Source organism: Pongo abelii, chromosome 1 (assembly GCF_028885655.2).
Source record: "Pongo abelii isolate AG06213 chromosome 1, NHGRI_mPonAbe1-v2.0_pri, whole genome shotgun sequence".
Lineage (NCBI taxonomy): Eukaryota > Metazoa > Chordata > Mammalia > Primates > Hominidae > Pongo > Pongo abelii.
The window spans coordinates 165,718,969-165,741,125 of record NC_071985.2 but is presented as its reverse complement, the minus strand read 5'-3'; the positions used below and the strand labels follow the sequence as shown (position 1 = coordinate 165,741,125).

Sequence of the window (22,157 nt, the reverse complement as noted above, 5' to 3'; positions counted from 1 at the left end):
AGTTCTAGTTTTCCCTGTGATCACCAGCATAGATGAAGTCATCTCAATGAGCTAGCAGGTGTGAAAGGAAAATAAAATCTCAAGACCCCAAACTCACTATGCCAAAAGAAAAGATAAGCTTGGGAGCTGAGTCATGCAAAGACTGCCTTTCTTTTGTTACCAAACAGATAGCTGTAACTTCACATGCTTACTTTATTTTATGTCAAATATAGATTTACTGAGTTCCAGAAAAATGCATAATTGACCCTCTACCCCTCCTTTCACATGTAAAATGTAGATTCACTGAGTGCTAATCAAAGCCTCACAAGACCACTTTGCCTCATTGCCTATCTTCCCCACCCCCAACCCATTTTTTTCCTTCCCAGTTTCCCCTCTCTTTCCTTTTTAAATATTGAGGTCCTCAGCACAGTTCACAGATCCTATTGTAATTTGTGTTTCTTTTTCAACCTCAACCTCAAAGTTGGCAAAATGAACCTCAAAACCAACTGAAACTTGGTGGGGTGCGGTGGCTCATGCCTGTAATCCCAGCACTTTGGGAGGCTGAGGCAGGCGGATCACCTGAGGTTAGGAGTTCAAGACCAGCCTGGCCAACATGGTGAAACTCCGTCTCTACAAAAATACAAAAATCAACCAGGCATGATGGCAGATGCCTGTAATCCCAACTACTCGGGAGGCCACGGTGGGAGAATTGCTTGAACTCAGGTGGCAGTGAACCGAGATTGTGCCATTGCACTCCAGCCTGGGTGACAGAGCGAGACTCCATCTTAAAAAAAAAAACAAAAAACAACAACCAAAAAAACCTATTGAAATTTGTCTACTTTGTTTTTAGTTGACACAGGCTACTTCTGCTAGAGTGCTGGCCTTGACTCTGCCATCCTCCCCAGCTTTTGAAAGGTCACTCCAAAATCCAAACCCAACAGGCCACTGGAGAAGACTGTCTATTCATTAAAGGCTACCTACACTCATGTTTCTTAGATTAAAAAAACAGCATCAGTGTATTACTCAAAACACAAAATCTTCCCTACAGAGAAAACTGCAGGGGTGTTGAGAACATAAGGAACTGGTAATCTAGGTTTACAGCTGCCAAATAAATCTAATCTAAGTATCGGTGCTCTAGTTTTTAATGATTTTATGTCAGACTGAAGAAGATCCTCATTAAGCTCAGGGCCTAGAGCCTACACATGGAAAAGTGCAAAATCAAAGTTTAAAAATGTTAAGTGAGGCCAGGTGCTGTGGCTCATGCCTGTAATTCCAGCACTTTGGGAGGCTGAGGCAGGCAGATCACGAGGTCAGGAGTTCGAGACCAGCCTGACCAACATGGTGAAACCCCATCTCTACTAAAAATACAAAACTTAGCCGAGAATGGTGGCGCGTGCCTATAATCACAGTTACTCAGGACGCTGAGGCTGAAGAATTGCTTGAACTCTGGAGGCGGAGGTTGCAGTGAGCCAAGATCGTATCACTGTACTCTAGCCTGGGTGACAGAGCAAGACTCTGTCTCAAAAAAAAAAAAAAAAAAAAAAAGTTAGGTGAATGTCTGTTTCGTTAATTGTTAAACTTATATAGGCTGGGTGTGGGGGCTCATGCCTATAATCCCAGCACTTTGGGAGGCTGAGGTGGGCAGATCACTTGAGGCCAGGATTTCAAGATCAGCCTGGCCAACATGGTGAAACCCCGTCTCTACTAAAAATACAAAAATTAGCCAGGCATGGTGGCACACACCTGTAGTCCCAGCTACTTGGGAGGCTGAGGCAGGAGAACTGCTTGAACCTAGGAGGCGGAGGTTACAGTGAGCCAAGATCGTGCCACTGCACTCTAGCCTGGACAACAGAGCAAGACTCCGTCTCAAAAAAAATACAAAATACAAAATTTCATAACTGGCTGGACACAGTGACTCACACTTGTAATCCAGCATTTTGGGAGGCTGAGGCAGGCAGATTATTTGAGGCCAGGAGTTTGAGACCAGCCTGGCCAACATGGTGAAACCCCATCACTACTAAAAACAAAAAAATTAGCTGGGCATGGTGGCACATACCTGTAGTCCCAGCTACTTGGGAAGCTGAGGCAGGAGAATTGCTTGAACCCAGGAGGCGGAGGTTGCAGTGAGCCGAGATTGCATCACTGCTCTCCAGCCTGGGTGACAGAGCAAGAACCTGTCTCAAAAAAAAAAAAAAGTTCCATAGCCTTGAAAACAATTTGTAAATTTAACATTTCTCCTCCAGAACTCCCAAATAAGCCTGATAAATACTAGAAATGTTATCATCATTGGAAATAAAGGGAGTTAACTATAGCTAAATATTTTCAAAAGCAAAATAACAAAAATTTATTCAAAAGATTTTACCACAAAACACAAAAAAGAGAAAAGAAAATTAGAAAATAAAGTAAAAATAAAAGATTTTACTACAAAAAAATAATTTGTTTGATATGCTGTGGAGTGAGATGTCCATAAATGACAATGTCTAGGGCCTATTAAGGTATTAAGTACTGAGGAATTTGGACTATTTTAAAATAGCAAAATGCTTTTTCCTTCCAAATTAAATGAAGCATTAAAGAGTAAAAATGAGTAGAAGCCTACATTAAAAGCCATATCCTTTAATACGTGCCTTTCTTCCTTTATCTTCCTTTCAGAAATTCCTTATAGAGTCTCCCAAAATTCACATCCAATAAACAGCCTGCAGCCCCGAGTGACATATGTCCTGTGGATGACAGCTCTGACAGCTGCTGGCGAAAGTTCCCACGGAAATGAGAGGGAATTTTGTCTGCAAGGTGAGAGGCAATGTTAAGGATGATGAGTCCACCCTGGATTCTTGCACAGGCATGCACTCCTATTACATTTGGTATAGAGATAATCAGATTTTCTTTAATTCACTAATAACTTTCTTGCTGTCACTTTACACTTGCTGTTTCTCCTAAATAGAATGCTTTACCACTCTACTATCTTCTTGGAGACAGTGTCTACTCATGTTTCAAAATTCATCAGAAATCCTTCCTCCTTCAGGAAGCCTTCCCAAATGCTCCTTACATAATGCACTTACATTTAACTCCTACTCAAAACTCTGAATCCTGTAGGCAAGGACTGATATCTGTTTACCTCTGTCTTCAAGGCCTAGCATGGTGGCCAGCACACAGTACTCGCTTACCAAGTATCTGTTCCACAAATGATGAGAACCACATCAACAATAATAATAGCAGCTATTGCATATGCAACAGTCATTCTGTTAAGCGCTTTGTATACTACATTAATTTGCTGGGGCTGCTGTAATGAAGCACCACAAACTGAGTGGCCTAATCAACAGAAATCTATTGTCTCACAGTTCTAGAGGCTAGAAGTCCAAGATCAAGGTATCAGCAGGGTTGGTTCTTTGGGAGGGCTATGAGAGAGAATCTATTCCAGGCCTCTCTCCTCTTTTCCAGTAATTTGCAGACAGTCATTGATATTACTTGGCTTGTAGGTCTCTGCTTTCATCTGGCATTCTCCATGTGTCCAAATTGTCTCCTCCTTATAAGGACACCAGTCATATTGGATTAGGGGCCCACTCTACTCCAGTATGACTTCATCTTAATTATATATGCAATGATCCTAATTTCAAATGAGGTCACATTCTGAGGCTGGTGGTTTAGGACTTCAACATACAAATTTGAGGATCACCCAGTTCAACCTATAACACATACTTTTGCTAATATTTCCTTACCAAAATTACAAGGTTATACTTACCCCATCCTACCAGACACTCAATATGAAATGAATTTAAAAATGAAGGATTATCATGCCTTTTTTAAAGTGAGGGGACTAAGGTACAGAAAGATTACCCAAGGTCATGGAAGTGGTAAGTGGCAGAACTACAAATCAAACTCAGATTTGAGTTGCTTAAATTAAGTTAAATTTGAGTCTGATGAATAAGTGACCCAGCTAGCATGGGCTTCCCTCCACCAGCTAAGTTACACTGTTCTCTCTAGCAATGCTCATTTGCATCTGCTGTAAGCATAAAACAAGCTATTCTTGCTTTGTGACATGAAGCATCAAGTTGATCATTCAAGAGACTTTGTTGTTCTATGCCAGGAAACTCTCCACTGGGAAATTGACAAGACTTCTTCTTATCTCCCCAGCACTCTCATGAAAGTTAACTTGCGGCTGGGCACAGTAGCTCGTGCCTGTAATCCCAGCACTTTGGGAGGCCGAGGCGGGCGGATCATGAGGTCAGGAGATCGAGACCATCCTGGCTAACACAGTGAAACGCTGTCTCTACTAAAAAAATACAAAAAAATTCGCCAGGCATGGTGGCGGGCGCCTGTAGTCCTGGCTACTCGGGAGGCTGAGGCAGGAGAATGGTGTAAACCCAGGAGGCGTAGCTTGCAGTGAGCCGAGATGGCGCCACTGCCCTCCAGCCTGGGCAACAGAGTGAGACTATGTTTCAAAAAAAAAAACAAAGAAAGAAAGTTAACTTGCTCGATTAATGTGGATTAAGGACTCAGACAAAAATTAGCCGGGAGTGGTGGTACTTGCCTGTAATCCCAGCTACTCGGGGGGCTGAGGCAAGAGAATCGCTTGAACTCAGGAGGCAGAGGTTGCAGGGAGCTGAGATCGCACCACTGCACTCCAGCCTGGGTGACAGAGCGAGACTCTGTCTCAAAAATAAAAAAAATAAAAACAAAAAAGGATTCAGCATCTTGCTACTGGTTTTACACCAAACTTGTCCCATCTGCCCAGAAAGGAAAGCAAATGCTGAAGAAACGTGAGATTTGGCCAAGTGCCGTGGCCCCCACCTATAATCTCAGCACTTTGGGAGGCCAAGGTGGGAGGACTGATTGAACACAGGAGTTCCACACCAGCTTGGGCAACATAGCAAGACCCCATCTCAATTAAAAAAGAAAGGAAGGCCAGATCCTCCTGATTGTATGGGGTAGAAAAAAGGTTATCTCCATTAACTTCCCTGTTCAGCCCTGTTGACACTTCTCATGGGCCCTAACAGGTCTCTGGCCTCTATCTCCTCCTGCTCACTCTCCCTCCCAGCCTGTTTTTCATTCAGTCAGAAGAGAAGTCTTTCTGCAAGACTCCAGATGCTGGCATTACTTCTCTTGTTGTAACTCATCAGTGGTTCCCCAAGGGCCTTCAAGCTAGAACTCAAACTCCATACTTGCCAGGTCCACATGGTCCTGTTTACCCATCTAGTTTGATCCTTTGCCACACACTTCAACATTCATTATGGAGCAAGACCAGACTTTCTGCAGTTGCCTGAAAGTACTGGCTGTTCCCTCCTTCCATGCCTTTGCATAGTTTTTTTTTTTTTTTTTTCTGGTCTGGTCTTCCTTTGTTAGCTTATCCATTTAGCTGGCTCCTATTCATCCTCCAACTCTACATTTTTTTTTTTTTTTTTGAGACAGGGTCTCACTCTATTGTCCAGGCTGGAGTATAGTGGCATGATCATAGCTCACTGCAGCCTTGAAATCTTGGGCCCAAGTGATTCTCATGCCTCAGCCTCACAAGTAGTTGAGACTATAGGCTCCTGCCACCATGCCCAGCGAATCAACTCTAAACTTTTGACATTGTGCCTTTTGCAAAACCTTCCTCTGCTACTTGTGAGCCAGTTTTCCATGCTGTTCTCTGCTACACTGCTGTGGACATTGCATACACCCCTGTTTTCATACATATCCCATGTGAATTAGTCCGTTCTCACACTACTATAAGGACATACCTGAGACTGGATAATTTATAGAGGAAAGAGGTTTAATTGACTCACAGTTCCACAGGGCTGGGGAAGCCTAAGGAAACTTATAATCGTGGCAGAAGGGAAAGCAAACACGTCCTTCACAAGGTGCCAGGAGAGAGAAGAATGAGAGCCAAGTCGGGGAAAGGCCCCTTAGAAAACCATCAGATTCTTGTGAGAACTCACTCACTATCACGAGACCAGCATGAAGATAACTGCCCCCATGATTGAATTACCTCCCAGCAAGTCCCTCCCACCACATGTGGGGATCATGGTTACTACAATTCAAGATAAGATTTGGGTAGGGACACAGCCAAACCATATCATCCCACACCTGACCCCTCCCAAACCTCACGTCCTCACATTTCAAAACACAATCATGCATTTTGAACAGTCCCCTGAAGTCTTAGGTCATTCCAGTAATAGCCCAAAAAGTCCAAGTCCAAAGTTTCATCCAAGACAAAGCAAGTCTCTTCCACCTATGAGCCTATAAAATCAAAAACAAGCTAGTTACTTCCTAGATATAAAGGCGGTACAGGCATTAGGAAAATACACCCCTTCCAAATGGGAGAAATTGGCCAAAACAAAGGGGCTATAGGCCCCATGCAAGTCCAAAATTCAATAAGGCAATCATGAAATCTTAAAGCTCCAAAATGATCTCCTGCCTAGACCCACTTATGCCTAGTGTTCCATTATTGGAACACTAAGCATGTGGGAGTTGTTTATATCCTACTGCTCAAGGTCATTGCCAAGGTCAGATTTTTCACTCATGCAAAAATTCAAAAAATTGCAACCTCAGGCATAAATAGGTTAACTCCATGTCTCACATTAGGTCATGCTGATGCAAGAGGTGGGCTCCCACAGCCTTGGGCAGCTCTGCCCCTGTGGCTTTGCATGGTACAGCCCCCTCCCAACTGCCTTCATAGCTGGCACTGAGTGTCTGCAGCTTTTCCAGGTGCATGGTGCTAGCTGTCAGTGGATCTACCATTCTAGGGTCTGGAAGACAGTCGCCCTCTTTTCACAGCTCCACTAGGCAATGCCCAGTGGGGACCTTGTGTAGGGGCCTGCACCCCACATTTCTCTTCCACACTGCCCTAGCAGAGGTTCTCCATGAGGGCTCTGCCCCTGCAGCAAACTTCTGCCTGGGCATCCAGGCATTCCATACATCCTGTGAAATCTAGGCAAAGTTCTCCAAACCTGAACTCTTGACCTCTGCACACCCACAGGCCCAACACCACATGGAAGCTGCCAAGGCCTGGGGCTTGCACCCGATGAAGCAACGGCCTGAGCTGTATGTTGGTCCCTTTTAGCCACAGCTGGAGTGGCTGGGATGCAGAGCACCAAGTCCCAAGGCTGCACACAGAAGTGGGGGCCCTGGACCCAGCCCTGAAAACCATTTTTCCCTCCAGGCCTCCAGGCATGTGATGGGAGGGGCTGTCATGAAGGTTCCTAACATTCTCAGGAGATATTTTCCCCATTGCCTTGGTAATTAACATTTGGCTTCTCATTACCTATGCAAATTTCTGCAACCAGCTTGACTTTCTCCCCAGAAAATAGGGTTTTCTTTTCTATTGCATCATCAGGCTGCAAATTTTCCAAACTTTTATGTTCTGCTTCCTCTTGAATGTTTTGCTGCTTAGAAATTTCTTCTGCCAGATATCCTAAATCATCTCTCTCAAGTTCAAAGTTCCAAAGATCTCTAGGGCAGGTACAAAATGCCACCAGTCTGTTTGCATAGCAAGAGTAACCTTTATTCCAGTTCCCAACAAGTTCCTCGTCTCCATCTGAGACCACCTCATTCTCAACTTGATTGTCCACATCACTACCAGCATTTTGGTCAAAGTCACTCAACAAGTCTCTAGGAAGTTCCTAACTTTCCCACATCCTCCTGTCTTATGAGCCCTCCAAGTCTCTAGGAAATTCCAAACTTTCCCACATTTTCCTGTCTTCCTCTGAACCCTCCAAACTGTTCCAACCTCTGCCTTCATCCATTTCCAGAGTTGCTTCCACATTCTCAGGTATCTTTACAGCAGCACCCCACTCTCTATGGTACCAATTTACTTACTATATTAGTCTGTTCTCATGCTGCTATAAGGACATACCTGAGACTGGGTAATTTATAAAGGAAAGAGGTTTAATTGACTCATAATTCAGCATGGCCAGGCCAGGGAGGCCTCAGGAAACTTACAATCATGGCTGAAGGGAAAGCAAACACATCCTTCTTCACAAGGCAGCAGGAGAGAGAAGAATGAGAGCAAAGCAGGGGTAAAGCCTCTTATGAAACCATCAGATTCTTGTGAGAACTCCCTCATAGCATGAGAAGAGTAGTATGGGGTAACTGCCCCCATGATTCAATTACTTCCCAGTGGGTCCCTCCCACCACATGTGGGGATTATGGGAATTACAATTCAAAATGAGATTTGGGTGGGCACACGGCCAAACTATATCACCATGGCATCATGGCTTATTGTTTACATGTTCAGACATCTGTATCCTATACTATATTCATGACTTCTTTAGACAGCAGAGCCATGTCCTATTTATCTTTGTATCCCAGCACCTAACAGAGCCTGTTACATGGTTACTACTCAGCAAGTGCTGGATGAATTAATGGCCAATTCCAGTAAGTAGTAAAATGCTGTAGTTCTTTTCATAGGAAAGAATAGGCACAATTTCAAACATTTCAAACATTTCACAATCACCCTAGCTAGATAAAGGCTTATGCCATACTTTGCTAAAATTAATAGCTACTGTTTCTTGAGGACCTCCTATATTCAGACACACTGCCATGTGCTTTAAATATACCATCTCTGATCTTCATAACAACCAGCAAGGTACATGTCACCATTCACATTTTATAGATCAAGAAACTGAAGTCCAGGCCGGGCATGGTGGCTCATGCCTGTAATCTCAGCACTTTGGGAGGCTGAGGCAGGCAGATCATGAGGTCAGGAGTTCAAGACCACCCTGGCCAATATGGTGAAACCCCGTCTCTACTAAAAATACAAAAATTAGCTGGGCGTGGTGGCACACGCCTGTAGTCCCAGCTACTCAGGAGGCTGAGGCAGGAGAATCGCTTGAACCCGGAGGCGGAGATTGCAGTGAGCCGAGATTGTGCCATTGCACTCCAGCCTGGGAGACACAGTGCGACTCCATCTCCAAAAAAAAAAAAAAAGAAAGAAAGAATCTGAACTCCACAGATTACGCATCTGCTAGCGGCACAGCCAGGACTAAGACAAGGCTCCCAATTCACAACTGTACTTTGCATTCTGTACCTCCTTTCTTTCTGACCCTGTGAGTGGGAGGAGCCCTGTAGGGCCAGAGCTCCTCTTAGAACCATAGAATTGGTCCCCTTAGGGTCCCATTTCCCACACTGCATAGACAAAAATGAATTTACCTTGTTCTTGAGCACAGCTGCCCAGGAGCTGTGGGTAAGGCACAGAGGGCTCATACACCAATCAGGATTTTGAAATGTTCATTGACGATAACTCACTCAGTCACAGGATTTCCTAACTTTTCAGGTAAAGCCAATTGGATGGCGTTTGTGGCACCAAGCATTTGCATTGCTATCATCATGGTGGGCATTTTCTCAACGCATTACTTCCAGCAAAAGTGAGTTGGTTACACCTACCAAGTGGGTAAATGAGGCTTTTAAAAAATGATAATAGCTGTTGCTGCCATGGGTCAGGGAAATGGACACTCTCACACATTCCTGGTGAGAGACTAAACTTATTTAACCACTTTGGGTGACAGCATGTGTCAAATCCTTAAAAATATATCTTTTGATCTAATAATCTCTAACTAGAAATGTATTTTTTATATATATATATACTTTTTTTTTTTCCAAAAATTTTTTTTGAGACAGAGTTTCACTCTTGTCACCCAGGCTGAAGTGCAATGGTGTGATTTCGGCTCACTGCAACCTCCGCCTCCCAGGTTCAAGCGATTGTCCTGCCTCAGCCTCCTCAGTAGCTGGGATTACAGGTGCCCACCACCACGCCCAGCTAATTTTTGTATTTTTTATTAGAGACGGGGTTTCATCATGTTGGCCAGGCTGGTCCCGAACTCCTGACCTCAAGTGATCTGCCTGCCTCAGCCTCCCAAAGTGCTGGGATTACAGGTATGAGCCACTGAGCCAAGCCTATTCTATTATAGATGTCTGCAGATATTTAGTGGAAAATATGTTCACTGTAATAATTTTCAGAAAAGAAAAATATTTGAGACAACCTAAATGCCCAATGATAAGGGACTGGTTAACTAAATCCTGATATATCTTGTACTATAACATATTATGTGTCCATGAAAGATGATGTAGAAATTAAATAGTATGGCAGGCCGGGCGCAGTGGCTCACACCTGTAATCCCAGCACTTTGGGAGGCTGAGGCGGGCGGATCACCAGGTCAGGAGATGGATACCATCCTGGCCAACATGTTGAAACCCTATCTCCTCTACTAAAAATACAAAAATTGGCTGGGTGTGGTGGCACGAGCCTGTAGTCCCAGCTGAGACTCGGGAGGCTAAGGCAGGAGAATCGCTTGAACCTGGGAGGCGGAGATTGCAGTGAACCGAGATCACACCACTGCACTCCACCCTGGCAACAGACCAAGATTGTCTCAAAAAAAAAAAAAAAGAAATTAAATGGTATGAACAATATTTACCATGTTCCATTTAAAAGGCAGCCTGCCAAACAATATGTACTTTCATTTCTTAAAAATAGTGCATACACACAGATGCAAATGTAAGATATATCAGTTAGCATTAAATGTGGTTATATATAATATAAAAGTCAAAATAACATGACTGAGGCTGGGCGCTGTGGCTCATGCCTGTAATCTCAGCACTTTGGGAGGCTGAGGCAGGCAGATCACCTCAGGTCAGGAGTTCAAGACCAGCCTGGACAGCATGGTGAAACTCTGTCTCTACTGAAAATACAAAAATTAGTCAGCCATGGTGGTACACACCTGTAGTCCCAGTATTCAGGAGGCTGAGGCATGAGAATCACTTGAACAGGAGGCAGAGGTTGTAGTAAGTTGAGATTGCGCCACTGCACTCCAGCCTAAAACAGTAATAAGAACAAAAAAAACACTGTGGTCTTTCCTTTGGGGTAGAGCTGCAAGAAAAGAAAACAAAACTGTGGTACTTTAGCCAAGTGCATTGTCGTCCTAATAAATCTGGGTCCTCTTCCTAAGAAGGAGGGGAAAATGAATATTGGGTGGCAATTACTCTCTGCCCCAAGAATATAAACCACATTATTTTTGTTTTGTTTTGTTTTGAGACAGAGTCTCACTCTGTCGCCCAGGCTGGAGTGCACTGGCATGATCTTGGCTCACTGCAGCCTCTGCTTCCTGGGTTCAAGCGATTCTCCTGCCTCAGCCTCCTGAGTAGCTGGGACTACAGGTGCCCGCCACCACGCCCAGCTACTTTTTGTATTTTTGGTAGAGACGGGGTTTCACCATGTTGGCCAGGCTGGTCTCGAACTCCTGACCTCATGATCCACTCGCCTCAGCCTCCCAAAGTGCTGGGATTACAGGCGTGAGCCACCGTACCCAGCCTAAACCACAATATTGATGGTGTTTATATCTGGGGATATAATTGTAGGTGATTTTAGTTTTTCTCGTTTAATTATATTTTTAGAATTTCCGTAGTAAACATGTATTATTTTTCAAAGAAAAGATTTTTAATGAGTTGGTTATTCAATACAAAGTTTTCATCAAGTGCTGTGTAAAGTAAGAGAAGAGGTCTTTAGACCTCTAACTCAAAGTCATTCTACCAGCCGTTGAACTTGTCTAACAGGCTGTACATTTATTGAAGATCTAATGTGTGATAGATACTTCAATGCGAAGCTCTCTTTGGGTAGACTTTGAAAAAGTTTAATTCAAAAGGAGTCAACAAGGATCACATGCATCCTCTTCATGGAAATGGTGAAGATCAGTTACAGTGCAGGCTAAACTGCCTGAAAAAAAAAAAAGAGGACCCAAAGCACAGTGGCTTAAATAATTCTTTATTTATCTTCCATATAACAGCCCTGAGGTAAGGTATCCAGATTGGTGGGCAGCTGTGCTCCATAGTTATTTGGGGACTCAGTTTTCTTCCATCTTTTTGGCATACCATCCCTTAGGTATTGTCCTCATCTGCATGATCTCTATGAGATCACAGACACTTCTGCTCATATTTCTTTGGAGAAAACCTAGTCACATGGCCACATCTCTTACTTCAAAAGGTTAGACAAATTGTAAAGCATACTTTTAAAACAAAAAAAAAAATCAAAGCTTATCAAAGCCAAGTCTTTAAAAATGTTTCATATTGTTCACGAACTTTAAAAAAAATAAGTCACATGCATTTATAAGAAATGTTTTTAGGATTTGTCCTTCTACATCATAAAAGACTTGTATTTCCTCTTATTGCCAAATACAACCAGTGTTAATAGATATTTCAGATATTTCCCTATAATACTTTTTTCTTGGCATTTTTAACATGGTTGTGTTCAAGCTATTTATACCATTTTGAATCCCATCTTTTTTTCAACTGTTCGCATAATTTACCTGTCATTACAAACTCTTTGTAAATATTCTAATTAGCTAAATAGTAAGGGTAGGGAACATGTCATCTTCAATGCTTGGCAGGTAGCATTGTGCTGGTCACATATTAGGGGTTCAATCAATATTTGTTGAATGAATGCATAGCTGGATAGTGATAGATTGCTAAATATTAGGTTGATCAAAAGTTCCATGGTTTATTTAGCAAACCCCAAGTGGCTGTGTTGTAATTTCACAGAAAACTACCGTAGCCTTGGATGATAAATCATCTTTGTCTTTCAGTGTTTATCTTCTATTTGCATACAAAAGCAGCCCTTACACTGAAGTTACCGCACTGAGAACCTGTGCTTCCATGCCACTGTGTGCACACCTAAGCAAATGTCACTGTTTTCTTTATCTATAGGGTGTTTGTTCTCCTAGCAGCCCTCAGACCTCAGTGGTGTAGCAGAGAAATTCCAGATCCAGCAAATAGCACTTGCGCTAAGAAATATCCCATTGCAGAGGTAAGATGTAATTCCTCTGTGGTCAGTCAGTGGGGTTCTAGTGATCACCACATCTAAGTTTTCCACTGTAGTTATGAGGAAGCCTGGGTGCTGAGATCCTATGGTTGAGCTTAAATTATTCATGCTAAGCTACCACTGGGTCATCACTCTCATTTTTCTTCCTGAACTTAAGAGAAACCATGCACAGGAATCTTCTGAAGTTTATGATCATAAGACTAAAACCCCCTAGCTTTTTATTCCTCAGTATGCCTCACTTTACCCTTCTCACCAAACTGCTCTCCTGTTCTCCTCACCTAACTTATTTCAAAACAAGAAAGCAAGTTTTTTTTTTTTTTTTTTGCCATTTGTTGAGTACTAGCTTGAGCATTGACTCATCCAAAATTCAAGAGAATTGAAGATTTTGATTTTCCTGTCTAAGCATAGAAAAGATAAATAGAACCCGTACTATTTTGGTTTGGGCAAGAAGCCAGTACATCATTCCATTGTGCAAAGAAAAGGATTTAAAGGAGAGGTTGATCAGCTGGCAGATGAGAGAGGGGAGAGTAAAGGAAGTGAAGGGAACTGCTGCAGCCCAGGAAACGAGGTGAGAAAGCTCACAGTGGGCAAGATGGGCCATCCCTGGTGGAGGGTCTGGAAGTTGAAAGTATCTGAATATGAAGACTACATTTAAGGGGAGAAACAGGAGAGAGAAGTGGCAAGCCAATATTCCTCCCATTGCCTGGGGATTTGACAGCTCCAGGCTCCCTTTCCAAGACCTTATAACACTTCTCGCTCAAGATACTTCTCTCCAACTACCGAGTATGTTCTGTCATCCACACCCTTCCTCAGGCCAGAAGCCAGTGGTCGATAGTCCCAAACTCCACTAAAAAAAAAAGAGTGGATCCCAGCCACAGCTTCTTTAGGCATTTAAGTCACTACAGTTTAGTGCCTTTGAAATCAAGCCCAGAGGCCACCCCTGCCTCTGCCACTTACTATGTGTGTGACTCTTGGGCAACTTGCCCAACTATCTGAGCCCAAGTTTCAGCCTCAATGAAACAGGAGTTGACAGTATCATTCTTACTTACCACCGTGAGGATTAAATAAGATGCCATGTAAAGCACATGGGTCATATAAGACAAAGATCATTCACTTTCTTCCCAAGAAGACCCATAATTTAAGTCTCCTCTGAGGGATTTCATCCCTATTAAGTAACAACAGCAAAAATAGTGATAATAACAGCAGTTTGTATATATATATTTACTGTTTTATATATATATTTATATATATACATACTGTTTTATATATATATTTTACATATATACACATATATATTTTTATATATATATTTTTGTTTTTTATATATATATTTTTATATATATATACACAAACTGCGGTTATCACTATTTTATATATATAATATACAGGTTATATAATTATACATTTTATATATTCTGTCATAAATATATAATTATATAATAATATTATACATTCATTATTATAATTTAGATATATTATCTTCTATGTACCAGGCACTTTTGAAAACATTTTCATATGTTAACATTTAACCCATAAACATCTCTATGAGGTTGTATGATTTTTTTTTTTTTTTGAAACGGAGTCTTGCTCTGTTGCCCAGGCTGGAGTGCAGTGGCGCAATCTCAGCTCACTGCAAGCTTCGCCTTCCAGGTTCACGCCATTCTCCTGCCTCAGCCTCCCGAGTAGCTAGGACTACAGGCGCCCGCCACCACGCCCGGCTAATTTTTTTTTTTAATTTTTAGTTGAGACGGGGTTTCACTGTGTTAGCCAGGACGGTCTCGATCTCCTGACCTGGTGATCCACCCGCCTCGGCCTCCCAAAATGCTGGGATTATAGGCATGAGCCACCATGCCCGGCATGAGGTTGTATAATTATCTTCATTCTCCACATGAGGAAACTGAGGCACAGAGGACTACATAACTTGCCCAATGTTAGTCAGTGAGTACATGGTGGATCCTGGACTCATATCCAAGCAGGACATGCTGCCTATCATTGCACTATACATTTTAAAGGATCTTTAAACACGGGGTGAGGAGAGAGTTTCTAGCAGTCTACACCTCTGAGCTGAAGAGACTTATTAAAAGTAAGGCAGGAGGAAGGTGATAGAAATTGGTATACATATGCCCAAAGTTGTGTAGCATAAGTGTATTCATTGCAGCATTATCAATAGAAGCAAAAACTCGGGCATAATGTAAAGGTGCACCAGGATGCAAATTAAACTTTTTGGGTACATCCCTACAATAGGGTATTAGGCAAAAACTAAAAAAATGAGATAGATCTATATGTGCCTAAAGATCTACAAGATACTTAAAAGTAAAAAGAGCAATATTTATCACAATTGTCTAAAGTGGGTTTATTTATATAAAAATGAGGGCGATTTTACACACATTCATACATCTGCAGCATGGGCACAGGATATTTCTGGAAGCCCCCTATGATACATATGAAACGGATAATGGTGGTTGCCTCCAGGGAGAGGGTTGAGAGTATGAGGGCCACTTAATTTTCATTACATAGTCCCTTTGAACTTTTAGATATCTTTTTTTTTTTTTTTGAGACGGAGTCCTGCTTTGTCGCCAGGCTGGAGTGCAGTGGCACTATCTCTGCTCACTGCAAGCTCCGCCTCCTGGATTCATGCCATTCTCCTGCCTCAGCCTCCTGAGTAGCTGGGACTGCAGGTGCCCGCCACCACACCCAGCTAATTTTTTGTATTTTTTTTAGTAGAGATGGGGTTTCACCATGTTGGCCAGGCTGGTCTTGAACTCCTGACCTCAAGTGATCCACCCGCCTCAGCCTCCCAAAGTGTTGGGAGTACAGGCGTGAGCCACCACACCCAGCCTAGAATATCTTAAGAAAACTATGTGCATATAATTTTTTTGCAAAAATAACCAGTGAATTAGAAAATTTTAAAAATTAAGCAGCTTAAATATGGCCTCCAGGATGAAGGCCTTGAGATGGCCTTAGAACCCCATGTGGCTTGACCCTTGAAGGAGGTGGACTGTTTTTAGAAAGCAAACTGCTCTCCAGGTGCTAGGCAGAGGCAGACAACAGAAACACAATAGTGTGTCCTCCCCTCCTAGCAAATGTGCTTTGAGCTCTCAGGCCTTCCCTCCCCTACTGTTTCTTAAGATGTGGCTACACCACCATGTGCCCTAAAGCTCTGAAGGAAAAGGCCAAATTATAAAGGGGATTGCTGGAGTGTTATCCAGCTTGTAAAAGCTTAAAATAGTGTCCATGAGGTTCCTGAACTGACAGTGGTTTAAGAGGCCTGCCCCCGAGGACTTGGCAGCCAGACGGCCCGCTTTGTAAAAGCCGTGAGAAGTGGCCTCTCAGTGTTGCCATTGCTCTCCTGACGGCAGAGCAAACACCTCACCTTGTGAAAACGACAAGCCATTTCCGCACAGGGTGTAATCTTTCCCACATCTGTGGTAGCAGCACTTTGGCGGCTCAGCTTCCCAGAGCTGCCAGCTGTGTTCCGAGCCAGACCAACGTGCCAGGGCCAGTTTGGGTAGTGATCAGAAAAGAGCAGTCTCCCCGAAGTGAAACACAAACACACATCCTCTAGCTTGGCGGGGCCCTTTGTGGAAATCTGTTCTGAGGCAGTGCCATTGTTCACTTTCCTGACACTTGCCATGTCCAAGGCAAGGGAGGGGATGTAAGAAGAAGATCCAGACCAAACAAACCCCTCTTGCACAACTTGTCATTGGACAAATGAGAGAACTGAGATCCCAGAGAGGTTGATTGGTTTTCCCCAGGCTACAGTGCTGGAGTTGGGACTAGTCCCCAGGGTGTGCCTTGTCCCATGGCTATTTTTTGTCATCCTACTTCTCCTGTAAGACATGGTCCCTGTGCACACATGGCTTACAGACATAAAAAAAAGTGACAGCACAAAGTATCACATGCCAAGAACCTAACGGTGGTTTCTTCACTGAAAGGCATCCAGGGGAAGGAACAGTCACCAGGGGCCTCATGGAAGGAGAAGGCACGAAGCAGGGGACAGTGGGAGGCACATACAAGCAGGGTGAAGGCTGGCAGTGGAAGCAAAAGTGTGTGGGGCACTGAGAGATGGGCGTGATTAGTAAGACCGGGACAGTGGCTGAAAGAACAGCTTCTGAAGAGAAAGACAGAGAGGTGGAGGAAGGGCAGGAACCAATTGCCAGGCCAACGCTGGAATCTTGACTGTGCATGTAAGCCAAGTCAGCAGAGGCTCTGGACCCTCTGCTTGGGAAAGATCAGGCAGCCAGTGTGTAGGATTGTTTCTAGAATACAAAGAGACCCCAATTAAAGCCCAGTTTTTAAAAAATGTTAATAAAGTGCCAAGGACTTGGACTCAGGAATTGGCAGCAAGTTCGGAAAGGAAAGAGATAGGACATTGAAGAGCTGGTCACCGGCAGAATGCTAAGAGAAAATAAGTGAAAGAATTAATTAAGTAACAAAAGTATAAGCTAATTTTGTCTGTTACAAACAAAATTAGCTAAAGGCAAAAAAAGATGAAAACTTCTTCTAAAAATGTTATTCCAAAGTAGTCTTTCTTAAAAGCAGATATGACAAGGAATATTACCTTGCCTGAAACCTTTTCGGTAGTTCTCTCAAGGCACAAACACCCCTTGCATCACTTAAAAGGCCCTGTGTGATGTGACCGCCTCCTATTTCTGAAGCCTTGGGTTACCAGTCATAAGAAATAACTAGCAGATTCCAAAATACACCAGTCCTCCTTGCCAGCACCTCCCTACCTGGAAAACACCACACATCTCTCAGGACTCAGCTCAGCTCTCGTGTCCCTTCATCACCTGTTTAGTGTGATCCTAAAGGCTTCATTGCCTCCTCCCCAAGACAGAAGCAGTCTCAGCCTTTCCTTTGCATCTTCGGTGCCCTCTGTCCTCGAAGAAAAGCAGGTAGTACAGCTTGGTTCACATTAGAAACGGGGCTGGGCATGGTGGCTCATGCCTGTAATCCCAGCACTTTGGGAGGCCGAGGTGGGTGGATCACTTGAGGTCAGGAGTTTGAGACCAGCCTGGCCAACATGGTGAAACCCTGTCTCTACTAAAAATATAAAAATTAGCCAGGCATGGTGGCACATGCCTCTAATCCCAGCCACTCGGGAGGCTGAGGCACGAGAATTGCTTGAACCTGGGAGGCGGAGGTTACAGGGAGCTGAGATCATGCTACTGCACTTGAGCCTGGGTGACAGAAGGAGACTTCGTCTCAAGAAAAAAAAAAAAAAAAAAAAGAAAGAAACAGGTTGAAGGTTGAGCAGGGCAGTGAATCACTCACTGGCTGGGGGTTGAGAGGAGTCTCCGGCTCCTGCCCCTCTGCCTCCCCAACAATGTTAACTGTTTCTCTTACCTCCCAAACTCCAGTGCCCACCATGTTCCAGCCAGGGCTGAGGAGACAGTGCAGGTTGTGAGGCCTTTGGGAACCCTGGAGAAATAGGTTGTTAAGGTCACTTCTATAGCAGTGTGAGCCTCTTCCTCCTCCTTTCTCTCAGGAGAAGACACAGCTGCCCTTGGACAGGCTCCTGATAGACTGGCCCACGCCTGAAGATCCTGAACCGCTGGTCATCAGTGAAGTCCTTCATCAAGTGACCCCAGTTTTCAGACGTCCCCACTGCTCCAACTGGCCACAAAGGGAAAAAGGAATCCAAGGTCATCAGGCCTCTGAGAAAGACATGATGCACAGTGCCTCAAGCCCACCACCTCCAAGAGCTCTCCCAGCTGAGAGCAGACAACTGGTGGATCTGTACAAGGTGCTGGAGAGCAGGGGCTCCGACCCAAAGCCAGAAAACCCAGCCTGTCCCTGGACGGTGCTCCCAGCAGGTGACCTTCCCACCCACGATGGCTACTTACCCTCCAACATAGATGACCTCCCCTCACATGAGGCGCCTCTCGCTGACTCTCTGGAAGAACTGGAGCCTCAGCACATCTCCCTTTCTGTTTTCCCCTCAAGTTCTCTTCACCCACTCACCTTCTCCTGTGGTGATAAGCTGACTCTGGATCAGTTAAAGATGAGGCGTGACTCCCTCATGCTCTGAGTGGTGAGGCTTGAAGCCTTAAAGTCAGTGTGCCCCCAACTAGCACAGCCTGCCCCAACTCCCCCAGCCCCTGCTCCAGCAGCTGTCATCTCTGGGTGCCACCATCGGTCTGGCTGCAGCTAGAGGACAGGCAAGCCAGCTCTGGGGGAGTCTTAGGAACTGGGAGTTGGTCTTCACCCAGATGCCTCATCTTGCCTTTCCCAGGGCCTTAAAATTACATCCTTCACTGTGTGGACCTAGAGACTCCAACTTGAATTCCTAGTAACTTTCTTGGTATGCTGGCCAGAAAGGGAAATGAGGAGGAGAGTAGAAACCACAGCTCTTAGTATTAACGGCATACAGTCTAGAGGACCATTCATGCAATGACTATTTCTAAAGCACCTGCTACACAGCAGGCTGTACACAGCAGATCAGTACTGTTCAACAGAACTTCCTGAGATGATGGAAATGTTCTACCTCTGCACTCACTGTCCAGTACATTAGACACTAGGCACACTGGCTGTTAATCACTTGGAATGTGTTTAGCTTGACTGAGGAATTAAATTTTGATTGTAAATTTAAATAGCCAGACATGGCTAGTGGCTACTGTATTGGAGAGCACAGCTCTAGATGGCTCCTAGATTATTGAGAGCCTTCAAAACAAATTAACCTAGTTCTATAGATGAAGACATAAAAGACACTGGTAAACACCAATGTAAAAGGGCCCCCAAGGTGGTCATGACTGGTCTTATTTGTAGAAGTCTAAGAATGTACCTTTTTCTGGCCGGGCGCGGTGGCTCACGCCTGTAATCCCAGCACTTTGGGAGGCTGAGAAAGGCAGATCATGTAAGGAGATCGAGACCATCCTGGCTAACATGGTGAAACCCCATCTCTACTAAAAATATTTAAAAAAAAAATAAAAATTAGCTGGGTGTGATTGCAGGTGCCTGTAGTCCCAGCTACTCGGGAGGCTGAGGGAGGAGAATGACATGAACCTGGGAGGTAGGGCTTGCAGTGAGCCACTGCACTCCAGCTTGGGCAACAGAGCAAGACTCTGTCTCAAAAAAGAAAAAAAAAAAAAAAGAATGTACCTTTTTCCTAGATTTGCTGGTTTATTGTTTTATTTTGGCTTCATCCTCTTTCAGCAAATCAAGGGCAGCTGGATGGTGAAGACCTATCGTAAACTCACCATAGTACCATAGTACCTTGGGCAACCAGCCTCCACCTCTTGAATCTCGGGTGTCTTGTAAAGGGCTGGACCAAAGGCTCTCTGACCCCTTGTTTCCTCTCCTTTTTGCTGCAGCAGGCCCTGCCTTCAGGACCAGGGCTGTCTCAGGGTCTAAGACCCCAACCTCTGAGGTTGTCCTCAGAAGTTGTCTGTCCCCTGTTTCCAAAGGCACAGCTTTCATTCCCCGAGAAGATATTGAGCTGGTCCTCTGCCAGCTCAAGTTAAGCCTGGAAGACAACTCTGTTTTCCACAGCATGGACTTGGAACATGATCCATGTTTTGCTCTTTAAAGCTGTGGCCCCTGGCTTGCCACCCTCCCTGGCCCATTGCTGCCTCTGTCTCTTCACTATAGGCACTTCTGCCAAACTAGTGGAGAAAAGTCTTGGTCTAAACTGCTAATAGTGCTCTTCCCTAAAGAACAGGATAAAAGATCCAAAAAACTTTTTCTTAAATTCCTGTCAAGCCTGGGGTCCACCCCCTACCCCTTCCCACATGAACACTGGAACTGAGATGGCTTCCCCATCATCCTCTGGATTTTCATTTAACAAAGTACTTGTTGCAAATGTGTACTTCTTCCCTAATGTGCGGAACTAGAAACTTGTCCATACATACCCCAGTCCTGTAGAAATAACTGTTCTCAGGCTTTAGGTTTTCCAGATTTCCCTCAGAGCTCTAGAAACTGAGCGATGGACAGTTGCTCTGCTTCTTCAGGTTGGAACTCTTGATACATCCTTGTTTCCTGAAATTCCAAACTTAACACCTATAGTTTTCTCAGGCTTTTTTTGAAAAGTTCCTTCCTTTCTATTTCTACTCCACTCTACTTAGCTATTATTGTGCGGCACCCCCAATGGTTCCTTTCCTCTCAGCATCGCTGTAACTTGCCTGTACCCAGGACATGCCCTTGACTGGCACAAACCGTGACAGACATGCCCTTGACTGGCACAAACCGTGACAGACAAGGCCACCTCCTCAGAAGCGGAACAACCTATTATCTTTTGGCAATGGGAGCTAATTTCACTGTTTTCTTACAATACCTGGTTTTTCCTATCTTTGGTTTCCTTTTGATTACCTCTCATCCATCTCAGCCACTCTTCTCCTCCCCTCCCTTGTGTCTACAACACCCCATTTTACCAAGTCTCCCATTTAACCTCCCCACCTTTTTCTTTCCCTTAAAGTCTCATATGATACTGCAGTCCTCATTTGTCTTCCCAAAACAAAAGAATTTTTTTTTTTTTTTAAGGAATCCTTCCTTGACTCCTAAAGACTCCTAAGGATGCTGAGGCCTCCTCAGCATGATTTCCATATACTTACTTTCTCTGTTGGACTGCAGACAACTTGAAAGCAGGAACTTTGGCAATGTTTCCCCAGCACCAGCATCATGCGTGGTCCGTAGTAGCTACCAATAAAAAAGTAAGCATCATGAACCCAAAAGTATCTGAGAAAGGTCTCAATTAATTTAAAAAGTTTTTATTTTGCCAAGGTTAAGGACACACACATGACACACCCTCAGAAGGTCTGGAGGACATGTGCCCAAAGTGGTTAAGGCACAGCTTGGTTTTATACATTTTAGGGAGACATAAGACATCAATCAACATATGTAAGATGTACATTGGTTGGGTCTGGAAAGGCAGGATAACTCAAAGTGGGGGCTTCCAGGTCATAGGTAAATAAGAGACAAAAGATTGCATTCTTTTGGGGTTTTGATCAGCCTTTTACTAAATACACAATTTACATGTGAGAAGGAGGTAGCTCAGGTGAACAGAGGGATGACTTTGAGTTCTGTCTATCCTTTGTCCCACACCTGTGAAGATCAGCTATGGTGAAATTCAACATAACTGTTTTAGAGTAAAGATCTTGAAGCCCTCGTAGGCAAATTGTAAGGAAAGTATGCAGTTTTTTGGGGGAGAAGGGGAATAAAATGGGAGGCAGCTTTGCCTGATGCAGTTCCCAGCTTGACTTTTCCCTTTGGCTTAGACTGATTTTCTTTTCGCAGCAGTATCACTTGTCACTGCTTTGTCTTATTCTTTCTATTCCAGAAGCCAGCCCATCTGTGCCCATTTCCTCCTTATTGGAACAATTGCTTGCATTTGTTCATTTTCCTTCCCAAATCCCATTCTCTCCCATTTGTTGACAGCACCATTGTGATGCATGGAGGGGTG

The 22,157-nt window shown here is 44.0% G+C and overlaps 1 protein-coding gene across 2 annotated transcripts in view; it reads left to right on the top strand.

The window, feature by feature from the left end:
• IL12RB2 (interleukin 12 receptor subunit beta 2) overlaps positions 1-21,429 on the top strand; it is a 90,103-nt gene extending 68,674 nt beyond the window's left edge. Inside the window, exons 13-17 of one of the 2 annotated variants that reach the window (XM_063711949.1) lie at positions 2,629-2,766; positions 9,227-9,317; positions 12,646-12,745; positions 18,249-18,576; positions 21,239-21,429. In XM_063711949.1, coding sequence (XP_063568019.1) covers positions 2,629-2,766; positions 9,227-9,317; positions 12,646-12,745; positions 18,249-18,576; positions 21,239-21,252 — 671 coding nt within the window. In that variant the 3' untranslated portion in view covers positions 21,253-21,429. Of the gene's footprint in view, positions 1-2,628; positions 2,767-9,226; positions 9,318-12,645; positions 12,746-18,248 lie in introns of both variants that reach the window. The other variant, XM_054533278.1, reaches the window with a different exon arrangement.
• The last annotated feature ends 728 nt before the right edge of the window (positions 21,430-22,157 follow it).